Source organism: Dermacentor variabilis, chromosome 6, assembly GCF_050947875.1.
Source record: "Dermacentor variabilis isolate Ectoservices chromosome 6, ASM5094787v1, whole genome shotgun sequence".
NCBI lineage: Eukaryota > Metazoa > Arthropoda > Arachnida > Ixodida > Ixodidae > Dermacentor > Dermacentor variabilis.
Genome location: NC_134573.1, coordinates 189,175,167 through 189,193,870, shown reverse-complemented (window position 1 = coordinate 189,193,870; position 18,704 = coordinate 189,175,167). Strand labels below are relative to the sequence as shown.

The 18,704-nt window shown below is 45.6% G+C and overlaps 1 protein-coding gene across 1 annotated transcript in view; it reads right to left on the bottom strand.

Annotated features, from left to right (window-relative positions):
- Nucleotides 1-1,234: 1,234 nt before the first annotated feature.
- Nucleotides 1,235-18,704, bottom strand: part of ATPsynO (ATP synthase subunit O, mitochondrial) — a 45,761-nt gene continuing 28,291 nt past the window's right edge. Inside the window, exon 8 of the mRNA XM_075697147.1 lies at nt 1,235-1,620. Within this exon, the coding sequence (XP_075553262.1) occupies nt 1,507-1,620 (114 nt within the window). The 3' untranslated portion in view covers nt 1,235-1,506. The remainder of the gene's footprint in view (nt 1,621-18,704) is intronic.

Sequence of the window (18,704 nt, the reverse complement as noted above, 5' to 3'; positions counted from 1 at the left end):
CGTGGTAAAGGAAATACGTCACGCAGAGTTCCGGTCCACTCCGCCGATTTTGGCGGAGCATCTTTTTCTGCTCCACGGAGTGACTCCCGCTCTGAATCCCCTCCGACTCTCTCATTGGAACACCTTACTCCCGCCCTCACTCTGCCATTGGAACAAACTTGCTCCGAAACGAGCAGAAAAAACTTGCTCCTACTCCGCCATTGGAATTCAACATTAGATAATCATCGAGGATGGTCATCTAAGGATTGTTTCTGCCGTTTTATTTTTTTCTTTTGTTCTGCATGAACTTGGTTGAAATGTATGTGGGAGTGTGCGCTGGTAATGCAACTGCAATAATTGACAGGTTCGCTAGGCCTCATCAAGCAAGTGAATTTAGTCGTATTTACACATTGTGTGCTTTACAGAGAGGCTTTGGCATTAAGTAACTAGGCCAAGAGCTAGCGAGCGTGATGCAGCATGTCAAAGTTGTGAACAGCATCAAAGCAAGGCCTAAGGCTAGTTGCTTTTTCAAAATGATTGGTGAAGAGAAGGGTTCAGTACACCAGCACATGCTTCTACACACGGATGTGCGTTGGCTTTCGCATGGAAATGTGCTGGTCAGAGTTTTTAATCTCCGGGAGAAAGTGGGGATTTTTCTAGCGGAAGACAAGGGGCTGGGAGAGCCTCTCAGACTGTTCACGTCTCACTAAGCTTGCCTACCTGTGTGACAGGTTTGAGCAGCTCAATCACCTTTACTCAAGCATGCAAGGGGTTGAGAGCAATTTTGTATTGTCTGGTGACAAAGCGAGGGACTTTTGTAGGGAACTTCGAAGGTTGGCTGAATCAGATGGGAAGAGATATTCTCCAAGTTGCTGAGTGACTGCAACATCTAGGACAGTATCTGCAGCTCAGAGAGACAGCAATAACACATTTGAGTGCACTTATGTTCCACCTAATGAATTCCCCGAGTCTACTTCAGACACAAGTCTTGTGGTTCCCAGGCAGATATAGCTTGCATTACTTGCTCCAGTATCATACACAATGTGTTGCTTGTGCAATCAATAAACAGTCCTTTTCATGGTAAAAGTACTTCCATCCTTCAAGACATTATACACAAGCCACTCGTTTGTGGCAGTGCATTGTCAGTGTATATTAGCCTCCAGAGCAACTGCTGTTTGCTCTCAAGACCATACAATATGGCCACACAAATTTCGCTACAGAAAAGTATAAAAGTTTCTGAACAAAAGACAAAGAATTTCAGGTACTTCACTATTATTTTCTGTACAAGTAACAACACAAAAATAGAATACTTACTGCTAAGCACAGTACACAAAAATGTACTAAACAATAAATACATTTGACAAGAAATTTAAGCAATAATGCTTCAGGCAGTCATCCCCAGTTCTGTATTCACACCGCTCTATTCAATGTTGGCGACATCATCAGGCGGAATCTTCAATGCTGTCTTAGAATTTCTTTTCAAAGGATAGGCACAAAATGTGGACAAAGACGTTTTAAATCTATTATTCAGACTGCCTGCTTCAGGAGGCCAGTGTATGTCTTGACCTTGGTTGCAATGGACATGTCAACAAACTTGTCACCTATGCTGACAAGCATGCCACCCATGATGCTGGGGTCCACCTGCAAAGGAGAATTTCATGTCACACACACTGCTACCCAACTATGACTGAATGACTCATGTGCCAAAGTTGCACATGTGATGGAAGATATGGCGAGCCCTCAAGTCTACCTAGCTGCTCTCTAAAAAGGGACCCTGAAGCACCTGTAATGAATGGTGTGGAATATGTCTGGTAATAACTCCACAAACCCCACTATATCATTTTTGATATTTTGATATTTATTATTTTATTTATTTTTCTTAATGTGCCCAGCTTTACACCTTCATATTGGTGCACTTGTGTTACATAAAGAACATAAAACCGAAAAACAAAACAGAATATCTCAAACAACCGTGGTACAAAATGCAAAAAAAATTGAATTATTCATACAGAAGGCAGATAATGAGCAAGTAGTAGAACTGAATATAACAAGATCATCACGTAAGTGATCTTGTTGTGTTACAAGTCATATTATGGCGTTAGAGGTGCAAGAGCAATTCATATAGAAAATGCTAGGATTATGCAGGCTAGGGCGAGGCAGGCAGAACGTTACAGCTGACAGTAACCGCGAACAAAAGTGGTTCTGAATGAGTTTATACAAAAATAAGTAATCACGGTATTTCCGCGATTTGATTTCCGTGACGAGCAATTTGATGCATAGAAACTGATTAAGTGCTGAAAAACTAATGTAGAAGCTATATTAGCTTTTTTGATATGCTCAAGGGAGTTTTCAGCTACGGAGTGTTTAGAAAATCAATTAATTAATGTACCACTTAATTATTGATCAAATATCATTAAGTTTTCTTTGCACCAATATAATTTTCATGGCGAGAAATAAATCTGGACAACTTAATTTTTCTTTGATGTGAAATGGTGTTCAGGCTTTGTGAGGTTAAAGGCCCCATCTCTTCGCAAATATTTCCTGACGAGAAAATGTAAATAAATGCAGCCACTGCTTCCCTTTTCAATCAGTGCTAGCACACTCTAAGCAATAGCACATCCACATCTGCAATCTTCATTGCACCCAACTGTTATGCTGACAAGACTGAGAGCACCTGGTGCAAATGTCACACGGCCCATTTTGGAGAGCACAGTATAGGCACTGTGGTATCGTTCTCTACCGCAAGATGGCACCATCACACTCAATGAGATGAAACATAGAAGCACTGGGATTCAAAGTGCATGGAAGCATTAACTGGTCAACAATTGAGATAAGCAAGATACATTTCAAGTATTAAGCAGGGATTAGACTGACAGAGCCAAAGCCGTTACAGGCATAGGTAACTGTACAATACAGAGATAGAGGTCGTAATGGAGAGAGAAGATCAAGGAGAGATAGGCAAACTGCTAGACTGCAATAGATGTGTATAGTTAAACCTCAATAAAACGAACTTCAATATACAAAGTTCTCGGTATGATGAACTATTTAAACTTCTAAAACTTCTTGTAGATAAAAACACCATGTATTTCTAACCTCAATATAACAAAGTGCGTTCATAAACAGTCACAATACTTAAAAAGTCACCACTGAAGCACTCCATACAGATGTTTTACCAGCGAAGCTGAAATGTGCGGTCCCAGTGTTAATCCCTGGGTTATTCCTGATGGTTTATTAAACGACGGCTTGGTGGGCTGCCAGATTCTCGGTACGCAGGTGCTGCTTGCACTCAGCTGCACGAGCTTCCTCCTGTGCCTGGGCTGCAGCATCGGCGCGGCATAGATGAGCTCGTTCCCGGTTCTGCTCGCGGCGTTGCTGATCGAAAGCTGCCTGCTCCTCGGAAGAACGTATGGCGCATGGCCTACCCATATAGGAGACAGAGAGAAACTGCTATACATGCGCTTGACTGCGACGGAGAGCAATGACGTCACTAATGGCGCAGCTAATCCAACCACCTAGTTAGCAAAAGGCCTTTTCACTCCGATCCATGACGATCCACTCCGATCCAGGCAACCAACAGACAGACGGACGGGCGAATCGGCTAGCCATGTACAGTTTCGCTGTGAAATATTTCACTGCCACCGCAAAACAATACAGACAATAAGTGGAAACTTCCACGGATGAAAATGGCCAAATCGCAAGCAACTACTTGCACGCGCACATCTACCACACAACCATGAGCAACCGCCTCCCCTTGGCAGCCTCTTCTTGTTCCCTTTCGTCCTTCCTTGTTTGTGCCAAAGCCATCATATTAGACAGCTTTAGTTTAGCGTACACCATACCATTGCATACGCTATTATATAGCAGGTTGTTATTGTGCACGCGCAGAACGCTTAGCGACGCATAGGGTATGCACACTATTTCAGATTTAGTATTCGCATCTTTGCGTAGTTTGCTTAAAACATGGCGGCAGTCCCGGTTGGCCACTTCGAATTGAATTTGACATTGCTTTTGTAAAATTAACTTCGTTCGTACCAAATGCATGCGTAAACGGCTTTTCCTTAGTCTCAGGCCACTTCGACGACAGAGTATTATGGATAACCTTGTGGAGTTTTCGAGATCGCTTCTCGTTTCGAACGAGTCCAAGCCTAACGAAAGAAGAAACATTCGAGATGTCAGCGCCACTTATCGCTGCAGTCGGGAGATAGTCGCAACGACAACATATGGCCTCAGAGATCGGAAGATTTCACAGCACAACTAAAACTAACAAACGTGTACTGCTTAGCGTATGCTATACTATAACATATAGTGTACACTATGATTGCATACGCTTTACTTTAACTGTTTATTTACGGTCTACTCAGCCTAAGCGGAGCAGAGTCATGTTCTGTAGAAAGTCTAAGTGCGATAAGATCCTATCGCGCCCACACTCCGTATTCTTAGTGCACAACTGTGAGAAGGATGGTGGCTCGATGAGCACAGTCTTTCCGCGCCAGCAAAAAGGAGGGAGGGGAGCGAGCTCGCAGTAACGCGGCCAAGTGCGCGTTCGGCACAATGGGACGGAGGGGGCGGAGTTACGTTGTCACGAGTCTCCTTTTCAGGCACGGCTGAGCACCTTCGCAGCCCGCACGCCCTGCTACGGATGTAATCTGGCACGTGTGTAAAGAGTGAGCATTCTGAGATGGTGTGGCATAACGTGCACCGTCTTCCCACGCATTTAATACTGGAGGTTGCGTAATCTCGAGTTTTGGAGACGCCCTGAAGCGAGAGGCAATGCGTTCGCTCCCCAGTGTTGATTCTCATGATAGCGTCGTCCCACTGCAGGCAACATTGGATTTTTTTTTTTAGCACTGCACCATGACGATATATATGCAGCATGCAAGCTCTTTACGACAGAGCTTTTAATATGGGTACATAAATGTATACAGGATGTCCCAGCTAACTATAGCCAGAGTTTAACCCTTTCAGGGTCAATAGTGTAAATATACAGCGCCGCGACAAGTCCAAAACTGTCGATGCAGTATGTTTACTGCGCCGTCCGTATGTTTAAAAAGCGCGCCAATTTCCTAATTTTTTCTTTGCTGGCCATGTGCTGCCACTGTCGGAATACAGGCAATTTCTTTCTCGCACCTCCCTCTCTCTGTTTTCGTTGCATGGTTTGTTTTAGAGCTAGTTTGCTCCGGCACGTCTATATACTAGCGCTCGCGCATTGGCACGCACGTAGGTGGGCGGCGGTTTCGGCTTCTTGCGCTAGCAAACTATCTAGTTACTAATCGCTCAAAGGGAGGCCGCCTATTTCTCGCTCGTTTAGTGCTCACAGGGATGCCACTGTGCATGCGTTTCCTTTTCTTTTTGTTGGGGGGAGACTCGCGTGATATAAAGACATACTCCGTGATTATACACGCATTCGTCGCACCCACGCCGCACCACCGCCGTCCTTCTCGCGGGAGGTAGCAGTGGCATTACTCCTGTCACAAACCGCAACTTTTCCAAATCTTGTCTCTCAATAAATACTACCCACAGAGATACAGATCGTTGCACTGGCTGTGGCAGCTCGCCCACAATCTTCCACGTCACGATTGAGTGCACTGCAAACCTCTTTCCTCCCTTGCCAACTCTCCTTTACCCCCTACGCAACAAAGAGCTGTGGGACAATGCCCTCCATGACAGACCTCCCGAGGTCCTCCGAGCTGTGACACAACGGGCTTAGACTAGACCCTAGACTGAGGGTTCCTCCCACACTGCTCTTGTCATTAAAATATTATTGATAAAGATGTTTTACTCTCTCTCTCGTGCGATATCTAATTGCCTCTGGTTGGCAATAAGATGAAGATTAGTGGAAGTTCGTCAAACGTTTTGTTTGTTTTTTTGACAGGCACACAGCTTTCTTGAGTTCGCTCACCTAGCAGTTCGATTACACTATGGACGTAAACATTAGTGTAAGAGCAGGAACCATTTCAGACTTGCCAAAAATTCTCGTGTGCGCATATTCTAAGCTTTAAACTATAACAATGCATAAAATGTTTAATTCTTATACCTTACTTCCTTTCTTTTACTGTTCTTATTCATGAATAAAGAGTGCATATATACCAACGCAAAATATCTTTTTCTCACTTTACGGTCACCCTAGAAAAATTACGGTAAATTTTTTTCGAAATAGGTCCCTCAGAACAATTGGAATCTTCAATCAAAAAACCGACCCTGGGCAGCCACACATAGAAAAAAAAAATCGACTCTAAAAGGATTAAAAATATGCAAATACCACGTAGCTGGATAGAACCAAGGTAATGTTTGCCATCGCTTGGAGATACTCAAATTACATAGTTAGTCTTAATTCAACTTCCAAATATTATAATTAGATGAAAAGTGTCAATGAGAAAATCTTAGAGCGTCAACAAAAACTCCTGTTACAGCTTTCTGTTCCATACGTACTACATAAGAGTTCTTGCGAGCGTGAAAGAAGCCAGCAAACGCACACAAAGTACCGCAAGCGAACAGTGGCACGGCAATTTTGTGTGCATTTGCGGGCTTCTTTCACGCTTGGAAAACACTTTCTGTAGCACATATTGAGCAACAGAAAGCTGTATCAGGAGTTTTTAATGTGGCTCTACAATTTTCTCATTGACACTTTTAATCTAATTATAATATCTGAGAAGTTGAATTATTAAGGACTAATTATGAAATTAGGCGGAATGCAAAAAATAATCCGAATATCTCCAAGTGACAGCAAACAACATTACCTTGGTTCTGTCCAGCTATGTGGCATTCACCTATTTTCAAACTTGGGCTCAAGTTAGCTGGGACACCCTGTATAAACCTGCTGCACTATCTGGAAGATAAAAATAAAAGCGCTTATTTATAGTCAAGCCAAGCCAATGCAAACATGCTAGCCGGATCCCTAGCCAGATTACAGCACTCTTCATTTTGCGTTCGTTTTGCAAAAAACGAAGTCTCGCGCTGTCCCAAATGAACAACTATGAGTGCAGCACGCAAGAATGGAATGCATGCATATGCAGGGGTCACGTATGCTCACGTACCATTCGCATTGAGTTCTGCCCATGTGCACTATGCAGAACGTAGCACTCTTACATACGCAACGTACGCAATACTAAATCTGGCAATATCGGCTGCGGGGGCAGAGTGGGTGTGAAAGCATGGACGGCTTCGCTTCGTTCCAACGATGTGAAGATATTGTCGACAAGGCGTGAAACCGTATCTTTCATTGTCGACTCAAATTTCACGAAATGAATTTTTTTTAATTTAAATTTGCTCTTTCCGATGGTCATGCGGAAAATTTGGTGGTCACTTCTGTAGGAAAAAAGTCAGTTTTGCCTCAAAGGCAAAGCATCAATTGCGATAGCAAATTAGTAGACAGCTATAGACCAGAACAAGATAGCCTCGCACCCAGACTAACCGAACGCATACTCTCCCACCCGGGTTGCCCGGTCGACTGGCGCCATTTTGTACTGGGCTGCCAAAGTGTGTTCACCGGCGACCGGTAGACATGGCAAGCGTTAGCTCTAGGACTCCAAAGTGCGGAAATGTGCCCGTTCACGCGGATCCAAAGTACAAGAAGTCATCTGGGCATCATTGCATCGTGTTTGGATGCCAAAACAACCAGCGCAAAAGGAGCAGGTTGCTTAGCGCTGTTTGCGAAGAGCACAACACACGTAGGGAATCGTACCGGTGTGGTGTTTTCAGCCTGCACCGATTTCCATCCGCAACGAAGAATGCCAAGCTGCGCCACCGGTGGATAGCTGCAGTGAATAGGAAGAACTACCAACCCAGTGAAAATACACGAGTGAGTATTCGATCTGTGTATATCTTGGTGCCACGTTCAATTTTGCGCCCTACGATCGTGATATGTGCAACACGCAGGTTTGCTCCGAGCACTTTCTGAACAACAAGCCTACAGAGAAGAATCCCGTGCCGGTGCTTCGCCTTGGCTATTACAAAAAGGCAAGCCTTTTCGTGTTTTCAGTAATGCAGAGCCCTCGACAGTTAAGCGGAACTGTTGAGTTTGCGGTTAGTAATACTTGCAGCTGGTGCACGGCACGGCCATTAAGCGTGAACGACAAGTTGTAGGCAATAGAATGTTGCCCTGCTGGTGAGCGTTATTGCTATGAAAGTAAACCGAAGTCTGCTCGTCACGTAGCATGCGTCCACAACAGCACGCGACAACTGCTTGTCGCCGAAGGTGTTCTTGCAGCGCGCCTGTCTTTACGAGCTGGTGTTGCAGGTGTCATTCGTAACGAATTCATTTGAGCCTCCTGAGCTCTAAACTGCGTGCGGGCTGTTATGCGGGGCAAGGCGCAAGATTTTCCCGTTCTTATAGCGAGAAAGATAACGTGGTTAATTATTGTTGTATTTTGTAACAAAATTTTGCTCGTTCTCGCCAGTTTTTTTTTTTTTTTTTTACTGTTTTTTTTCTAAGGGAGCGCCAACAATCCGATATGGCGTCGCACAAGCGAAACAGGTCTGATACCAGGTAGCTGCAGTTGGTGGGGCTAATTTCTTGGAATGCAGGTGCGGTTGTTGGCTTGTACCAAAGGGGTCCCTGATGATGCAGCTTTAAGTAGGTATGGTAATTTTATGTGCCCTGTCATGGTTTGTGCAACAACTGTACAACACCTGCAGCTGTCATGCTCACCTTGTTATAGGGGCTTTGACTGCACACGTAGTTTAACATTATAACTACTGTAGTTCCTCATTTTCCAATGAGTGCAGGTTTAGCATCATATGCTGCTTGTTTGAGTGCTGTAGGCTTGTGTTCTGAATGTTGTACTCTTAAGTGGTTGTACTACACAATTGGCCTGGTGTATCTTCTATTTCATTTTGAGAGGACTTTATATCTTCGCAACAGTGATGGCATGGGAAAGAACTACAGCCCTTCTTACTATAACATATATTTTGTTTTCAATGTGCAGGTGGTGAAGGGCAGGCGTCTGCTAATCAGGCAGGCTATAAGCCCAGTCAAACGACCTCCCAGTTGGTTGCCAAACGCGGCCAACCCAGTAGTGACCATGACACCATGACCATGACAAACAAGATTCAATTGACTCATTGTACTACTGTTGTGTCTTACCACCCTACTTGATTGAATAATGCATTGTAATATTGTTGTGTTTAACCACCCTGCTTGGACCTGTTCTAGGTATGCAGTATGAAATAAATAAAGAAAACTGAAAGTGCAGAGGACAATGTTTTGCGTGCTTTAATAATATATGGCACCAACACAGTGCTGTATATTCCTTCACAGGTTACGTGCCAAAAATGCGGAGATATTACAGCTCACACGTGTTCTAGCATATAGCGCGCGGTTTGTACAAACGTAATAGCGTACTTGCCCTATGTATTCGCTTCTGCAGCCTGCACAGCGCTCAGTGTGGTCATTGCGGACTTGCATGAGGTCTTGAAGTTTCATTGGATCGAGACAGCGAAAATGACAGGTTAGAAAAAACGCGAAACACGCCTACCGCCCAGCTAAAAAGCCCAAGTTTCGCTTTTGCGCCGGGTCGCATCTCCCGGCGTGGCAGCCCAGACCTGCTACTTCGCGGCGCTTAGGATAGATGGCGCGACCAGCGCTCAATATGGCGGCGCGCTTTGAATTCACGGTGTTCTGATGTATACGAAGTAAGGATAGTAGTTTCATCGGCCGTATAAACTTGGACACATTCGCTTAATAATTGAATTAATAAGGATGGTGTCAGCGCAAATAAGCAAACATGAACACACCACACTCGAGCACGGACACTCGCTGTCAAAACACTGGTGTGAGCAAGTGCGGCAGCAGCAGCAAGCAGTCACCTTCGTGCGGTCTATCGCTTCAACACTAGAGTGGCAAGAACACAGCCCGCACAAAGGTATGAGCCGTCTGCAGTACCTTTTCAAGATACAGCGCGCACGATCAGCCCTGCAACGTAAGCACTTGTTGGCAGAATCGAAGCCACCACCCCTACCTCCTGCGCTACCTACCCGCTCTGCTCAATATATGGCCCGCAAGATTGAGCCGTGATCATCATTTCCCCTTGTGCCCGTTCACAAAGCGCGCATTTGCTGCCGGAGCACAACGCCGCCCCGCCTCCCTCCCTCCCTTCCTCCCATCCCCCCGCCTTTTGTGCAACGGAAGATGGGCATTTACTTGCCGCTTTGCGCGTGCCAGACTGAGCCATGATGGTCGGCTTCCCTCGCATGCTTGCACTCCCACATACAGCATACAACGTGCGGCGGCGGTGCTACCGCCCTTGGACTATACAGAACATCACGGCGATGGCAAAAATGTGGCTGGAGTGCCAATATAATTGCTATCGCAATAAAATACATCTGCCATTATACTTGTTTGCATAAATGTCAAATTTCAATATAATGAATCAAACTGCCAGTTTTGTAGACTTCATTATATAGAGGTTTAAGTGGATATCAGTAGAATTTCAGTGATACAGTCACACGTCATACAAATTATGGGATAATACGCTTTTTCCAAAAATCCTGGCCCAAGTCCATTAGCTTACAAGGTACAGTGGAAACCCGTTCATTCATTTTTCACCGGACCGAGGAAAAAGAAACGTAACAGCCGGGAAAACGCAACAGTAAGGAAAGCTCCAAAAATGAATGAAAAAAGTGCAGCTTCAACTATAGACAATTTATTTCCATCCAGAGTGCGCTTAGAACTTAAAAAAGTCTAGAATGGTGGCTTGCCGTTTCTTTCGCTCGCTAGAAATCACCACACGACTCTCTATAGCCTGGAAGGCCGCATTGCTGTCAGCGTCGCTGTGAGGTGCGACGTACCTGCGGAGGAGGTCCAGAGCCACGAAGGCTTCTCCAAAGCTAGGATTTGGCAACTCCCCGGCATCATGTGGCTCGTGCTCCTCATCGTCACCGCGCCACGGCAATGGCAACGGACGAAGGAACATCCGCGGGAAGTTTTGCCCTCTTTGGTGTAATCATGCTAACGTGCAAACGATTGTTTAGTATTGCTGCAGAGCGCGCGTGCCCGGGCAGCCCGGTTGCGCGCAGCGTGGTTTCGCGAGAAATGTAAACAATAGAGGAAAGCTGGCCCGATAGGCGGAGCAAAGCCATGAGCAACGCCATGAGCAATGCCAACTTCCGGCTTCCCTTTAGTTATAGCTTCACAAAGAGTGACGTCAGGGCCTCTCCCGAGTTTTCTTCCTCCGTGAGTTGACCCGTTCAACAAACCATGCGGTGACCGTAATCGCAGTGATGATAGTGAGAGCATTTTTCACGAATGGCCACCTAGTGGCAGCCTCTCGAACTGGCATGCGGCTTCTTGCAGCCAGTTCCATAGCCAAGCCCGGTCAAAACTCGTCAAAAGCCAAAATGGCGGTTGGAGCGCGTTGCCTACTTTAGCACAGGCGGGTTGGGGTTGCGACGCATCATGCGGGAACGTTTTCACAGCTACTACGTAACAGCGGGGTTCCTTATACATTGGATCCTATGGAAGCTATGCTGGGACTGGATGAAAACCGACGTAGCAGCCGGGAAAACGCAGCAGTGAGGAACGTAACAGCGGGGTTCTACTGTACTAAATTTCGAATGTCGCGAACCACTTTTCACGCTGCAGTGGATGATAACAGTCGAGCCAACCTGCGATCCCCGGCGGAGCCGGTGAAGAGGCCCAGATCAGAGAGCTAAATTACTAGAGGGAACTGTGGTGCTACTCTCTACAGGAGCTGCAAGCAGGGCAGTTCAGCCAACATGGAAATGATGGGCAGCACATGGATTTGCCTGAACTTCATCTATCTGGTTTTTGGTGGCTTTTCAATGCGAATATTTTTTAAGACAGTATAGCTTTACGAATAATTTCAAAATATTAAAATTGTCTGACGGCAGAATTCGAACGCAGGACCTCCAGCACAGACGCCAGATACTGCAACCATTACGCTACGGACCCACCGCAATTAGAAGTGATTATGCGTGCTTACAGTGTTATTACCTTCTGCATTAAAAAGAAAAGTATAAATTCTTTTGAAGTTTAGGCCCAGCTAAAGTGTAATAAACTAAGCCACAAGAACATCTGAAGCCCCAAACACAAAGATCAAGTAAATCCATATATTAACCACGATTCCCATGATGGCTGCACAATACCAGAACCAGAGTTACCTCTAGTAATTGTAGGAAACTATGGGTGCGATGGCCCGGTAGCGCCACGCACTGGTTGTCAGGCCGGCAGAGCAGCCTTGTTGCCGAGGCAACCTAGGCCACTCCCCCTTGATCTCCTCCTCACCTCCTCTCACATAATTTTTTTGCTTTGTGCAGTATCATGCAATTTCTCGGCCATTTTCGAACACCTTGCAACTTTATCAGAAGCCGGCAATCCCACACAACCTAGTCCTTCCGCGACAACAAGATCAGCTGCATTCGCTCACATGGGTAGCCTAATCTCTGTCTTCCATGCCTTCTGGCGTCTGAGGACAATTGGAAACTTTTCTACCTGTGCACCCGCCAGATCACACGATACGAAATAGCTTCGCCGCCGCAAGGAAGACATATGCCCTCATTTTGCACAATGTTCTTATCCCCATCAGGCAACAGCCAGATCGTAAAAACAAAACTCAAGAGAACCAGGCATGAAGGCGAGCGGGCGAGCTTTTTGGTAGAAATGCGGCCTCTTGCACGGGTCGCCGATCCGTGGAAGCGAGCGACATCTGGTTGGTGTTGCAAGGAACTGAGCTCAGCATGCCGCTCTATGAATGGTAGAAATGCTGAAAAATAGGTTTTAGTTTCTGCGTAACAGAATTTATCTTTCCTAGTATATTCAAATTACAATCCGACGTCATGTCTGTACGTTGTGTTTAGGCTGTACTTCATGATTTTTCCGATGCATCTTACTTTGAGCAATTCAGATAAGTAACGCCTCTGCGCCACGCGGAGGGCCTGCATGGTTGTGATTGGCAATAATTTTTCACTAACGTCCCACACAAGACACCGACACCGGATCTTATGCTATCACATTAAAATGTGCGCAAAGAAAAGTGCCCCAGTGATTCAAATTCACGTTAGCCAATAGAAGCTCCGCTTGCTGCGCGCCCATTGACTGCCGTAACAAATCGCAACACTAGCTTTCCCTTTTCGCGCTCACTTTCATTTCTGCATAGTGAAACACAGTGCCACAGATGTCTGCATCTGATCTCTCGTGTTTACCGCGATACTAAGATGGAGGCGCTGCATCAACCGAAAGCCGCGATCAGCGATGCAATAGCACCTCCAGCAGACAGCACATTAAAGAAGAGCAATCTTCTCAAACTTTGCAGCGTATTTCTTCCAAACATTTCCCCATGAGATAAAGGAAGGTCCTAGGATTGCGGGGAAAAAAAATTGAAAATCATAAAAAGGAAAAAAATTCGGAAGGCAATGAAGTAGCCGACATGCTCCAAATTTATGTGATGCGAATTTTTGCACTGTGCCAAGAGATTCATACCGTAGAGAGTCCACTGTTATACCCCATTAGCTCAAGCAGGATCGCCATTGAGTTTCAAAGGTCATGCCAGTAGAGATCATCACGAGATTTTTCCATTTATTGCCACAACATTTATTGTTGGGAAGTTTATGAAAATCTGTCTAATAGATTGTGTTTACTCCTTAGCAAGAATATAAAGAAATAGCAGTGACATTTTTGCAAAGGTTGAGTGAAAGGGCCAGCACCTTTTCGAACAACACTGTGAGCTCGCGGTTGGTTGTATAGAAATATTTGGCTTCGATGTTCGTGGCAGTATTGGCCAGCAAATAAGCAGTTTATTTACCACATTCAAAAAGTGTTGCAAAGTGTGCTTATTGTGCACTATACCACCGTATGAGGATGCTGCACACTTCCATCCTTGAGCGAAAAAAAGCAAGGACTTGCACAGACAAGTTGCAGTAAAAAAAGAAGAACCAGGTGCAAGCAAACTACACTGTCAACCCAAGTCATGTGAGCTATGCTGCAGCTGACCTACAGGCTTGCTTGTTCTCAAAATCTTTACAACATTCCTACAAGCTGAGGGCAGCAGTGGCAGGTTTTCATCGAAGCTAGTGCTGCCACATGCATTGCCAAAAGCTGACTGTGCATGGCAATGCTCTTAGCAGTTGAAAACACAAACTGCAATTTTAGAGAGCTGCAAACCTGAAAATACTGGCAATCAGTGAAGAAAGGCAACTATCCCCTTTCCGTGTCAAAAGATATTAGGGGACAAAGCTGAAATTCCCGTGTATGAGCAGTTCTCTCCACAGTTTACCAATGAAAAAGTTCATTCCTTGTGCCTATTGCCCCCCCCCCTCACCCTTTCATGAGCAATGCACATGCTACACATTTCAAATGCACAGCCACTTTTTGTTTGAAGACCTCTGAAGATACTAGATGGCTAAATGTTAGCAAGATGACACAGCCCTGTAAATCTGTCTGTGGGGTGAAATGGACACTGGTGATGTAAAGCACCAGTAGCCTTGGAAATCACAGATGCCAAGGCATTCAATTTCGCACACTGGTCTGGATTCCAAACTCCTGCATGATGGGTGTCTGGAACTGGTTTTTGTAGTGTGCTTAGAAGATCAGGAAATTCTGTCTCTTTTGGTTCAAGGAACCACAAAACACAGACAAACAGGTCACTGAAACCATTCAAAGTCAGACGTGCTTAAGCCCAACTCTACTGTGCCAGTGAGATAGAACTGGCTACAGTTGAGAAGTCGCATTTAGTGATGCTTTCTTTGTGACATCTGAAGGTGCGCAACGTCACCAGATACAAAATACAACAGCTGCATGTTGCCCCAGCTATGACATCAATCCAGACTATACATAAAACTGGTTACACAACCTCCCTTGAAGCTAGGACATGCAACCTCAGAGAGACTCATCAGCTGTCTAGCTAAAAGAATGGACTCCTCATAAGTGCAACTTGAACGAAACCAAATTAAGGGGGGACACGGGTCTTTGCGGTGAAAAAATCGCGAAAAAGATCGATTTTTTTAGAATGAAATTTTCGAATTCTACAGCTAATATTCCTTTAATTCACTAAGTTTCAAATCTCAGGGAAGAGTATTTCCTCCGCAATATCAAGTTATAACATCACTGTGAGCTGAATTCCGCGCAAAAACAGCCCTTTTTATCGCGGCGCATAGCTCTTTCTCTATGCGCGCGATCGCGGCCATCTTGGTCTCGTTGGAAAGAGGAGCCTTCCTTCTTTAATTTCCCGCCAAAAGTGACTCCGTCGGTACGCCAGTGACGTTGAAATCCGGGGAAGAAAAAAGCCCGAACGCGCGATCCGATTCATTGACTAGCACACGTGACCAAAAACGCATGCTGTGGTTGGCTGCGCGAGGTTCCCATCGTCTGCTCCACTCCGCAGGCGACGCGACGGCGCATCTCGTAGGTTTGCTGGCACACGCCCAACGATGTCCAGTCCACCGGGGAAGTTCACCATGAGGCAAAAGTTCGGCAAAAGGAAGCGATCAGCCTATAACATTCAAAAGTGCTCCATTGCTTCTGAAAGCATCGAGAGTAGCTCGCCGCCAACCGCAAATGATGCCGAAGCCGCGGACGATGCCGAAGTAGGCCTAGCCAGCTCACAAATGAGTGAAATCGTTACGGACAGCGGCCGCGTTCGGCGTGACACTGCAATGTTGCAGCATGAGGATTTTTGGCAGAGGGAAATGGATGCTCAAAAAGTTCTTGCGTCAACGCCAGCAACAAAGCGGGTGTTGGATTTGCTCACTCGCGCCGACGGCGCTGCAGCCGCGCCAGTCGACGCTGAGGCAGGCTTCGCTATCCTCAGTAGGACTCCGTGAACGTACTGATGTCGTTTGTCAAGTGCAAGGTGTGCGGCGGCAGCGTCGCAGGAGGCAAAAACGAACGGTAATCTGGCCTCGCCATAAAGATAGTTATCACATGCGCGTGTTGCGGCGATATCGCGTCGGCGTGGAGCTCGACCCGCGTGAACGACAACCTTGCCGTGCGCGCGATGCAAGCCACCGGGAATCTGCGAAAGGTGCCAAACGATGTTTTTGCCGCATTTGGGTGGCCGTGGTCAGGGCGACTACTTTCCTGGTGGCTTTTAACCACTTTCACTACAAAATAATGCAAAATTATTTCTGTACTTTTGATTAAAAGTGAATGTATTCCTTTTTTCTCGTTTTCTCGAAACACCGACTTTTGACTTGTTGCTGATTTGCCGCGGCGATATCTCTGCCTTCAAAGCAGATAGAGCCATAATTTTTGTTGTGGCTTGTAGCTGAGGGTGCAAAGTACACAATGGTAGGGTCAGATTTTGGAATTTATGCTTTAAAAATTTTCAATTCTGCTTTAGATCAGACAGTGGGGTAGCCACAATTCGAACAGTACAGATTGAATTGCTATAAAATTGCTAATATTTCATGTATCAAAATACTATTCCTACCATTGTGTTCCTTATGTTTTCTAGTACCCAGGCATGTGCCAATATGAATTTTGTAGTGCATTTTTTTTCCTACTGTTTGTGCAAATTATGAACAATGAATTTCATTTATCTTCAGAACTAAATGGCCTATTGGAAAAATAATTACATACTTGAAATCAGCACAAAAGTCTTAACAAGAATGCAAAGTTTCATGAATATTGATGGAAAACATCATGAACATTATTTGAAGAGCAGTGTCCCCCCTTAATGGAAATCTCAGAATGGCCACTACAGATTGTAAATAAAGGTGTGTTTAGCAATATGGTGCATTGCTGGAATGCTAATTGTATGTAATGTCGACAGTCATTAAAAGAATGGGTTGGCGGATTTCTTTTTAATTAGCGAAATCTTGATATAAGAAACTTCAGGGGACTGCAGTAAATGGTTCGCTATACCGAAGTCTTTCAAGTGAAAAGCCCCAAAATTAAACCTTCTGCCCATCAAACAGTCAGTGCATCAACTGTCACTGTATGAGTCATCCAGGAAAACATCAGTGAAAACATCACATTGAACTGCTGGTGAAAGCACTCGACCATGGCATTGGGCATCGGCTGGCAGGCCGTCGTCTTGATGTGGCGGACACCCAGCAGTGGGGACATCGCACGGAACAGTGCAGAGTTGAACTGACGACCTCGATCTGTTGTAATCGTCAAAGGAGACCCGTAGCGACTAATCCATACTGCGACAAGGCCTAGGACGACTTTCTCCGTCACAATATCGCTGAGTGACAATGCCACAGGCCAATGCGTGATCCAGTCGATGCACATTAAGATATAGCGACTGGACTGCTTGTGCCACTGATGTGCCGAATGTCAATCGTGAATTTGGATATGTAGGCAAGTTGGCGAATCTCACGGGGAGTGTGGGCAAAGTTGGTAGCGGTCGAAGCATACGTGAGCAACTTGTGGTCAGTGAGGATGTGAAATTGCCAACCTTCGAGAAAGTGGCGGAAATGTCTCATGGCCAAGTAGGCTGCCAGCAGTTCATGACTGAAAGTACTGTACCTATGCTCGGCCTGAAGAGCTTTCGCGAGAAGAGCGCGACACGCTGTTACAAGCCGTGGACCAACTGCTGCAGTACTCCACTGACGGCAACATCCGAGGCGTCCACCGATAGCGATGTCAGGGCATCACACATGGGAGGTGCAACGAGTCACGTTGGCGAGAGCTTCCTGGATGGAACTGAAAGCTGTCTCGGCATCCTCTTTCCAGAAGATGGGAGTGTTTGCTTTTGTCTGACCGGACAGGAGTGCATTAAGGGGTTGCAAGATGACAGCGCAGTGAGAAATGAATTGCCGTTAATCATTGGCAAGCACAAGGAATTGACTCAGTTGCTTTGTGGTCGCAGGTCGTGGAAACTGCACTATAGCTTCCACACGGGCGGCAGGAGGAGATATCCCACAGGCATCGACGCAATGGCCCAAGTCCAGTGCACCTAACTCACTCTTCAGACCGTTCCAACTAGCCCGTAGTTCCGTAGTTGTTCGAACACATGGCACAGGTGAAGTGCATGGTTGTCTGCTGAAGTGCGGAAGACGAGGATGTCGTCAATGTATGAGAAACAGCACGGTGAGGTGCACGGTACTGTAAAGGACTTTCTTTTTTTAGGTCACAGCAAACGGATGCGCGATACAATCGAGGGCAGTTTTCCCCGCTTTCTTTTTGATCACGGAAGACAGGTGCGCGTTACAATTGAGGGCACATTAGAATCAAGTAAATACGGTAGATAACGTAATTTTACGGCTCTTGTATGGCTGACGCATAGTCATAATGCCGAGACCACGATGTCCGAGAGATTCACAAAATGACAGCATACCGCAGTAGTTTCCGAAGTTTATGCTTCCAGCCAACTTGAACGCTTCACTCTCGTGTGCAGAATACAGTCATATCCTGCTCGTAGTAAAATATATCACAAACTCTCGAATTAACAATTGCAGATGCGCTTGCAGTTTCAAAATGACAAGATGATCGGAACCGGGTGCCGTTTTGAAAGAGCTATACGACACCACACTGTGTTGTTTAGATGGACGTTTCTAATGGAACGTTTGCAGCTAGGTGCGAGAATGCACCAAAAAAAAAAAAAAAATGACACTGAAAATCCGGTTTTCGGAACAAAGTGCTGTCAAATTCTAACTACTGACGCACGCTTCAGTGTGGTTAATTTTTTTACATTTTAAGGGCGAGTCATTATATAAAGAAATTCTGGTATAACGGCCACTTTTCGCACAACTATCCAGTTCATTATAAATGGTTTCGACTGTATTATGCGAGTGATTTTTTGTACCTCTCTCATGTAATTGCACTG